The sequence below is a fragment of the Ursus americanus genome, chromosome 8 (genome assembly GCF_024610735.1).
Source record: "Ursus americanus isolate L20-20 chromosome 8, mUrsAme1.1.p, whole genome shotgun sequence".
Lineage (NCBI taxonomy): Eukaryota > Metazoa > Chordata > Mammalia > Carnivora > Ursidae > Ursus > Ursus americanus.
The window spans coordinates 82,439,685-82,448,712 of NC_142134.1; the positions used below are offsets into that span (position 1 = coordinate 82,439,685).

Genomic DNA, 9,028 nt, shown 5'->3' on the forward strand with positions numbered 1-9,028 from the left:
TAGGAAGATACTTGAAGACAAACAACATGGAGAGGATGACAAGAGGTCTACAAAGCAGTGACTCCAAACCAGAAGAGTGAAAGGTGGTCAGTGGGCAGTAGGAGTACCCCACTGGCTGGGAGCAGGAGGGCCAGGGCCTGGCAGGGGCATAGAGGTGACTTGAAGGTAAAGATTGATAAAGGCAAACAGCATGGGAACATTAAGGCAAACGTCAAGTCCAGAAAACAACGAAAGCTGTTGTAGAGACTTTGCATTCCCAACTCACTGCTCGGTGGAGAACCCTATCTACATATATAGTGGCAGATGCTCTTGACTGAATCTGCCTGCAGATGAGCAGGAAAGGGGTACCACGGCTCCAGGACAAAGCCTGAATGCTATCAGCTTTGACCGCACGCGAGGCTAAACTCCTTGCAAGAACTGTCCGTGCTGACTCTGTCCACCTCTCCTCCTCCCATGAAACCTCCATTCAGGCCTTCCCCACCCACAAATAACTCTGTTATTATCAAGGTCAACAATGACCAGGGCTGCCAAGTCTAGTGGTCCAGGCTTTGCCCTTGCTTGACATCAGCAGCATGTGACACGATGACCCGTCCTTTCTAACCAAAGCCCTCACCTGTCTCAGCTCTCTTCCTGCCTCGAGGCTGCCCCCTCTCCGCTGGGGGCTCCTCATTTCTGCCCTGTTAGTGCTCACCTCTGCTCTGTCCACACCCAGGCAACGAGGGTCTCAGCCAGCACTTCTGTTTCTAACTTTCTCTCTCCAGCCCCTTTTCCAGTTGCTTCCTGGACCTCTCTGCTCAGGGGTCTAGGGCACACCTCAAGACTAGCATGGCCAGGCACGGCAGCCTCCTGGGTCCTCCACCCAACGCTCCAGGCCCCGTCAGGGGAGTCTGTGCTCCTCCTTCTTCCCAAAGAGTACTTCTATGAGAGCCTTTCTGAAACAAGCCCTTGGCCATCCCTATCTTTCATAGTAATAGAAACCCCAATTTGTCCTGGCGCTCGTGGCTGCCACAAAACACAGGGTGCCCAGTTAGGTTTAAATTTTGGATAATTTTTAGTATAAATATGTCCTAAATACTGCATAGGACATACTTATGCTAATGAGTACTTACACTAGAAGTACTTGTACTTTTTATACTGAAAAGTGTTCATTGGTCCTAGATCTGTATTTGCTAAATTGGACAACCCAAGCAGAGGACAAGGTCCGTCCCCACCTTCCTGCCAGCCAGGAATGGCCACGTGACTGAAGCCAACCAATGGAACATCCGCACGGTCGGGGCGGGGCCGGAGGGAAGGCACCTGCCTCAGCCAGCCCTCTGCTCCTTTCTGGGGCCCCAGGACAGGAGAATTCTGATCCCTTCCACTGAGTACCCTGCTGCTTTCCAGAACTGAAGGCTGGTCTAAGCTTCACACGGCTTCAGCACTCCCTCGTCTCTCTCTGGCCTGCCTTAGAGTTCACAGGCATCACCAGGCGTCTAGCTCAACCTCCCACCACGACCACGGTAGGACTCTGGTTTGTTCATTGTGGTCCAGACACGAGGATCGGCAGCTGCATGCCAGGCCCTTCTAGGCAGAAAAGCACTGAGGACAGGAAAGGTCCTGGGGTGGGAGCAAGGGCAGGGCGGGTGCTGTGGGGCTGAGGCCTGGAGGAAGGCTCTGAGTAAACGCACGCACGACTTGGAGAGGCTGGGGGTGGGGACTCCTAAGCTACAGCAGGGCGAGCCTCTCCTCTCAGGCAGCCACAACCAGGGGATTAAAACCCCAGCAAGGCCAAGTGTCCCACGGCTGTCACTTCCAGCCCTGCCGTGCTCCCAGAGGCTACGAAGCTCTGCTCGGATATCACAACACACTGATGGACTGAATGGAGGGATGGCGGCAGGGTCGCCTGCTTCACCTGCAGGCCTCCTGCTGGTGCTACGCACACACCTGTGGAGGACTATGGGTCTGTTACCCACAGGCACCACGCTTGTATTCAGGCCCAGATTCGTACTCCCTGGAGCCCATGGGCTGGGCTGGGGCTGTAGGAGGGGCCCAGCAGGCTAGGTGGAGGCTGGGGGACCGTGCCAGCCCTCTGTTCCTGGAGGAGCCTTCCCTGGCTGTGGGGGTCCACTGGCCGGGCCCGCAGGGAGCTCCCACTACAGCCATCCCCAATGCAGTGCAGAGGAGCCTGGGGGCGCTCAGCACTGGGACAGCTGTTCCAGGGGACGAGGCCAGCTTCTACACTCTCCTGGCAAGTCTGAAGGCAGACTTGCAGTGGCCACGCAGTGCCTATGGGTGCATGTCCACACGTGGGGCCAGACACATGTATCTGCTTAGCACTGGCCCTGGTGTGGCCCACACGAACAGCTGGGGAAACCAAGTCCCATACCAGGGACCCCTGGGGGCGACGCAGGGGGGCTCTGATGGCCAGAACAGGGAGACAGGACACAATGTGCTGGGCCGGGTGTTTATTGATGAGGGAACAGCGCTGTCTGAAGATCCTCAGCGCCCGGCAGGCCAACAGGCACACAGGGCCCGGCGCTCGGCCTGCAGCAGGAGTGTCTCCGTCTGCAAAGCAAGAGGGGGCATGAGGACAGGGCGCTGCGCCTCCGCTCCACCCACCAGCTCCTGAGGGCACCCATCTCCGGGCTTCCCCCTCAAGGCCATTGGCAGTACCCTCTCCATCTGTTCCTGAGACCTCAGAGCCCCCCAAACACAGAGACTGTCAGACCCTCTGCTAACCTGTGGGCCTCGTCCCCTTCCCACACTCTTCCTCTAGACCCTCTGCGGTTTCTGCCGGCACAGTTGTCCTGTCCAGGATCCTGCACACGCTCATCCCACACCATGACTACTTCTCAGCAGTTCTCCTTCAACCTGTATGCTGCCTCTTAGGGTCCCCCTCCCCGGCCAAGAGAGGCGGGGACTGCTCCTCCCAGGAGCCCAGCCCCAGACTTGATGAGATGCAGACCCTGGAGGCACTCTAGGCCTCAATCTGGGCCCTGGGGAGCTGGCCAGAAAAGGGGACCAGGGTGGGGTCTCCCTTTCTTTCCACTTCTGGAGATTCTCCCCCATTCCCGAAAGGAGTACATATCTCTGTCCTAAGTGAAAACTCCCTTGGCTAAGGCACAGTGAGGACGTGGGAGAGGGTGGGAGCGTTCAGTATTCCTCCCAGACTTGGGGGGTGATCCCTGCACCCTGTGCGCACACCCATCCCTCCCCAGGTGAGGCTGGGGGCTGCGGAGCCCCCCAGACCACCCTCCTAAGCTGCCTGTTCTTGCCCAACCCTCCCCCCCCTTTCTGACCCAGGGAAAGTGAGCCCTTTCTCCCCTGCCCGCTGGGCCTCACTGCCCTATGTGGGGGGGTGGTGCTGAATTGAGACTAGAGGTTCTTCCTCAGGTCCTGGGTGTGGCTCACAGGGAAAAAAGCCCAAGGAGGACTTGGGGAAGGGGGCACCCTCCCTCACTGGGGCTGGAAACGCTCATGGGTGAGACCTGCGCCCAGAATGCCCCTCAGAACACTGGAGCCAGATGAGGGCAGGACGATCACCGGCCACTTGGATCCTTGCCCCCCACCCCCAGGCAGCCGCCTCCCGGCCGGCTGGAGGCACTCACCCGAGAGTCCAGGCTGTAGGCCGTCTTCCGAAGGTCCTGCAGGGCGCGCTGCATGAACTCGAACGCGTGGCAGTCCACGCACGGACGGCCTGCGGGGGTGCGCATTAGCTCTGAGGGAACGTCACCCTAGCCCAGCCCCACCCCCAGCACCTCCCTCCAAAGGGGCGGACCGGGAGCCGGACTGCGGAGGGGGCGCAGGGTCCGTGCTGGGAACAATGAGGCGGCACGGTGTTCCCGCACGCCCTGGTGGCGTCAGGGCCCCGTGGGGACCCCTCCGCGACGCACGTACTCTGCGCGGGGACGGCGCTCCCGGCGGTGGGCTCGGCGCGGGCCTGGAAACCCAGCAGCGCCACGCTCAGCAGCAGCAGCAGCCACGGCGGCAGCGACCTCGGGAGCCTGCACGGAGGCGGGGGGGCCATGGCCGAGCGCAGGGAGCCGGGCCGCCCTGCAGCGAGCCGCGGGGGTCAGCGGCGCCCTCAGCGGGGTTCACGGACCCCCAGCCCGCCCTCACCCCCCGGGCCCGCGAACCCCTCGCACCCCGCCCACCCCGGGCCCCCGAAACCCCCCGCCCCGCCCTCGTCTCCCGAGCCCGCGAACCCCTCCCACCCCGCATCCACCGCGGTTCACGGACCCCCCCCCACCCCTCCCTCGCCCGGGTTCAGCAGCCCCCTTACCCCGCCCCATCCCGGGCCTGCGGACCCCTCCCATCCTGCCCTCACCGGGGTTCACAGACCCCCTACTCCGCCCTCACCCCAGTTCAGGGACCCCCGCACCCCTGCCCCCCGAACCTGCAACCCTCCCCCCAGGCCCGCGAACGCCCCACCCCGCCCTCACCGCGGTTCAGGGACCCCCGCGACAGCAGCGCCGGCGACTCGGGAAGACGTGCTGCGTCGGGCGCGCACTGCGCATGCGCTCCGACCTGACACCGCCCGGGTCCCCCATTCGCCGTCGTTGTCATGGGAACCCCAGACTGCCAGAACCACCAGTTTAAAGGGACCAAGGAAGCTCCGAACTCCGCGGGCTCCACCCTGGACGGGCTGCAGGCCCCACCAGGCTCACAGGCGTTGGAGTCTGGAGGGCTGCCGGGAGGAGGCGGCGTTTGGGCGGAACCTCGAGAGCCCCTGCGGGCGGGCGGGAAGCTGAGGAAGCGGGAAATCTGCTAGAGTCCAGCGGTGCGGAGTCTCGGGGTGTCCTTGGGGCCGATCCTGAGGGAGGGGCTCTATGCACGCCAGGGGCTGGAGAGGATCCCCGCCGGCCGGTAGGGTCCGGTCGGGTCGGATTGCCCCGGGGGAGATCAGGGCCAGGAACGAGCCAGGCTGTGGGGCGGTGGGGAATCTACCCTCTCTGGACCTCACTCCCGCGCGACCTCGCCTCTGACCCTCAGGGTCGGGGAGAAGCCCTCCGGCCGGCCGGGTCCCTCCTCTCCACCTCTCGTAGCGTGGACAACTATTTGCCACTCCCCTTCGGCCCCGCCTCTCCCAGCCTTGAGGTCCTACCACCTTCCTGCTGTGTGACCTGGGAGGGTCGCGTGGGTTCTCTGTGCCCTTTCCTCCCTCGTGAATGCGCAGGGCTGTTGGAAGTAAAGAGCCTCGCGTGCCCCCACCCCCGAGGCTCCGGAGGCGCGCGGGTTTTAGGTTTCCGCCGGGCCCACGCGCGCCCCAGGCCCACGTCCAGGCAGCGGACTTGAGGGAGACCCCAGCCGCCGGCGCTGTGCGCGGTGGTGCCGCGCCTCGACGTCCTGCGCCCCCCGCTCCCGCCTTCGGGTCAGCTGTGGCCTCGGCCGGACGCTGGCTTCCCGACCCAGGGGAGGGGCAGTGCTCGTGACCGTCTCTCTCTCCTCTTCTCGATCGGGCGGGCTCCGGGGGGCCTGGGCTGGGAGACTGCGGGCCGCGGTCCCGGACGTGCGCACTTCCGCGCTCTTCCTCGCTGGGAGCCCCGAGGGCGGAGCCCCGCGCTGCAGCCTTGCGGGGCCCCTGGGACCGAAGACGCCACTCGGCCTTGGCTCTTTTCTGCCTCTCCGTCTCACGCTTGTGACCTGTGCGGGTCACCCGCTCCGCGCACAGGCACACAGCCGCGTCCACGCGCCGAGGGGGACCCAGCCTACCCAGAAGCAAGGTGCCGGCTAGACCTCGGGCAGCGGTGCTCTGGAAGCACGCTCTTCCCGGCCCCGCTGCAGGCTTGTCCGGCGCGTCCTGCTCAGTAGGGAGGAGTTGCTGATGCGCTGCGTCCCCGGGGTCCCGGTGGCACCTGGCTCCAGCCCCTCCAGCAGCGGATCCATCGTCGCGTGCGTACTCCCGCTTCCCCCGCACCCTGGGATCCTCCTCTTCGGATTCATTTCAACCCACGGTCCAGCCTGACCTTCGAGCGGAACACACCCTCGACCTCCCGCCGCCACCGCGCGCCTACCGAGGGGACCGAGCGGCCGCCGGAGCCGCGGGATGGCGGGGGCCGGACCTGGGGCGGCCCTCGGAGCTGCCGGGCTCTTGAAGTGCGGGAACCACGGAGCTCGCTCCCTCTCCATCCCCCCAGCGCGGGTGTCCCCTCCCCAGGGCACCGGCTTTCCCCTCTCGATTGGAGCCTTCCCTTCAGCGAACAGGCTGTGATGTCGTCTTCTTCTCTGAACTCAGGACCCTGAGAGCAAGACCTAAGCGGAGATGGAGTCAGCCGCTTGACCGCCGGAGCCACCCAGCCGCCCCTGTGATTGGGCGTGAGTCCCGAGCCCCACCCCGCCTCGGCGGCACTTCTCCCCGCGGTCCATTTTCTCCTCCTTTCTCGCCTGAGCCCGCTCCCGTCCGGCCTGCGACCTCAGCTACCCCGACCCACCCGCAGAATCTAGGGACAGTCCTCAGGACCCCCGCCCCTGGCTCAGCAGTCCCGCAGTCCCCTCCCCCCAGCGCCCCGCCTTCGCCCGCACCCCTCAGGGCAGTCCTTTGCCCCCCGCTTCTTCATGTCCCTCCTGAGGGTCCCGTCCTTTGCGACGGTATCCAGTTGTGGCTGTGCACACCAGCCATGCAGCCTCGGACTCCCACGTCCAGCTGCACGTGGAGAACTGACTTGTCAATGCCAACGAGTCAAAAACCGATCAGATTCCACCCCTCCCCCGCCCGAGACCAAACAACTGCTCTGTCCACAGCCTTTCCTGTGTCAGGGCAGGGCAGTCTGTCCCTGCAGATACTCACACCAAACCTGCAACAGTCCTTCTGGAGATCGTGTCTGCTGCACTCTCGGAGCCGGCAGACCGCCTCTCTCCGTCCCAGCCCGCTGCCCCGCATCTGGACTCCGAACTCGGCTCGCGGTCTCCCGGTGGCCCGCCCCCTCGTGGTCCAGTCTCCCACGGCAACCGGAAGGACTTGCTCCTGCGCCTTTTTAAAATTGCAGTAACATATGTATCACATAAAATATGCCATCGTAACCATTTTTAAGTGGGCAGTTCCGTGGCATCAGGCACATTCACAGTGTTGTGAACAGCCCCCCCGTCCACATCCAGAACTTTCTCATCTTCCCAAACTGCCCCCAAGAAACACTAGCTCCCCATCTCTCCCCCGTCCCCCAGCCCCCGACACCCACCACCCACTTTCTGTCTCTATGATCTGACCCCTCTAGGGACTCTCAGAGGTGGGCTCATACAGTGTTGTCCCTTTGTGGCTGGCTCATGTCACTGAGCACAAGGTCCTCAGGGTTCATCTGGGTGGTGGCAGGTGTCAGAATGTCGTTCCTGGTTAAGGCTGAATAACACTCCACTGTGCGGCTGCGCCATGCTCTGTTTCTCTATTTATCTGTAGCTGGACACTTGGGCCACTTTGCTGTAACCAATGTTGCTGCTATGCCATGACAGAAGGAACTTTTAAATCATCAGACACCGTCCCTCTCCACTCACGGTCCTCCCAGATCTTATCTTCCCCCAGGGACAGTCCAAGCTTTTCTGTGGCTGAGACCCTGTGAACATGGGGGAGGGGTGGTGCAGACATCTTTTCACATCAATGTTTTTATTTTCTTCAGATAAATACCCAGGGGTAAAATTGCTGGGTCATAGGGTGGGTCTGTTTTTCATTTTCTGAGGCATCTCCATACTGTCCACAGGGGCTGCACCAACTTACCTTCCCACCAACAATGCACGAGGGTCCCCTTTTCTCCACATCCTCACCAACACCTGTCATTTCCTGACTTGTTAATTTTAGCCATTCCGACTGGTGTGAGGTGGTATTTCATTGTGGTTTTGATTCGTATTTCCCTGATGCCGAGGGACTGGAGCATTTTTTCACGTGTTGTTGGCCATTTGTATGTCTTCTTTGGAGAAATGTCTGTTCATGTCTTCTGCCTGTTTCTTGATGGGATGATTTGTTCTTTGGGTGTTGAATTTGATAAGTTCTTTATAGAATTTGGATACTAGCCCTTTATCTGATAAAACATTTGCAAATACCTTCTCCCATCCTGTCAGGTGTCTTTGGGTTTTGTCCACTGTTTTCTTTGCTGTGAGAAAGCTTTTCAACTTGATGAAGTCCCAGTAGTTCATTTGTGCCTTTGTTTCCCTTGCCTTTGGAGATGCGTCTAGCAAAAAGTTGCTGCCTGTGTTCTCCTCTAGCATTTTGATGGATTCCTGTCTCACATTGAGGTCTTTCATCCATTTTGAGTCTATTTTTGTGTATGGGGTAAGGTAATGGTCCATTTCATTCTTCTGCATGAGACTGTCCAATTTTCCCAGCACCATTTGTTGGAGAGACTGTCTTTTTTCCATTGGATATTCTCTCCTGCTTTGTCGAAGATTAGTTGACCATAGAGTTGAGGGTCCATTTCTGGGGTCTCTATTCTGCTCCATTGGTCTATGTGTCTGTTTTTGAGCCAGTACCATGCTGTCTTTGTGATCACAGCTTTGTAATAGAGCTTGAAATCCGGCATTGTGATGCCACCAGCTTTGGTTTTCTTTTTCAACATTCCTTTGGCTATTCAGTCTTTTCTGGTTCCATACAAATTTTAGGATTATTTGTTCCAGTTCTATGAAAAATGTCAATGGTATTTTGATCGGGATAGCATTGAATGTGTAGATTGCTCGGTATCATAGACAATGATTTTAACAATATTTGTTCTTCCAATCCATGAATGTAGAACATTTTTCCATTTCTTTGTGTCTTCCTCAATTTCTTTCGAGTGTTCCATAGTTTTCTGAGTACAGATCCTTTGCCTCTTTGGTTAGGTTTATTCCTAGGTATCTTATGGTTTTGGATGTAATTGTAAATGGGGTCAACTCCTTAATTTCTCTTTCTTCTGTCTCATTGTTAGTGTATAGAAATGCAACTGATTTCTGTGCATTGATTTTATATCCTGCCCCTTTGCTGAATTCCTGTATGAGTTCTAGCAATTTGCAGGTGGAGTCTTTTGGGTTTTCCACATAGAGTATCATGTCATCTGTGAAGAGTGAGAGTTTGACTTCTTTGCCAATTCAG

General features: G+C 59.4%; 1 protein-coding gene across 2 annotated transcripts; it reads right to left on the bottom strand.

Moving 5' to 3' along the window:
* Positions 1-2,429: 2,429 nt before the first annotated feature.
* Positions 2,430-5,263, bottom strand: NICOL1 (NELL2 interacting cell ontogeny regulator 1). 2 transcript variants are annotated; one of them, XM_045774828.2, is made up of 4 exons: positions 4,422-5,263; positions 3,877-4,032; positions 3,588-3,676; positions 2,430-2,544 (listed from the first exon to the last, which is right to left on the bottom strand). In XM_045774828.2, exons 1-4 carry the CDS (start codon positions 4,543-4,545, stop codon positions 2,479-2,481), a joined length of 435 nt encoding a protein of 144 aa, XP_045630784.1. In that variant the 5' UTR covers positions 4,546-5,263; the 3' UTR covers positions 2,430-2,478. The 2 variants fall into 2 exon arrangements, with proteins under 2 accessions (XP_045630784.1, XP_087720475.1); XM_087864349.1 differs by having other exon boundaries at positions 3,877-4,050; positions 4,430-4,547.
* Positions 5,264-9,028: the final 3,765 nt, after the last annotated feature.

Excerpts from the sequence above, each read along its gene's own strand:
- NICOL1 (XM_045774828.2), bottom strand. The coding sequence starts at position 4,545 with ATGACAACGACGGCGAATGGGGGACCCGGGCGGTGTCAGGTCGGAGCG. Across the intron at positions 3,677-3,876 it reads GAGCGCCGTCCCCGCGCAGA|GCCGTCCGTGCGTGGACTGC; the intron begins GTACGTGCGTCG and ends GCACCCCCGCAG. Across the intron at positions 2,545-3,587 it reads CCTACAGCCTGGACTCTCGG|ACGGAGACACTCCTGCTGCA; the intron begins GTGAGTGCCTCC and ends CTTGCTTTGCAG.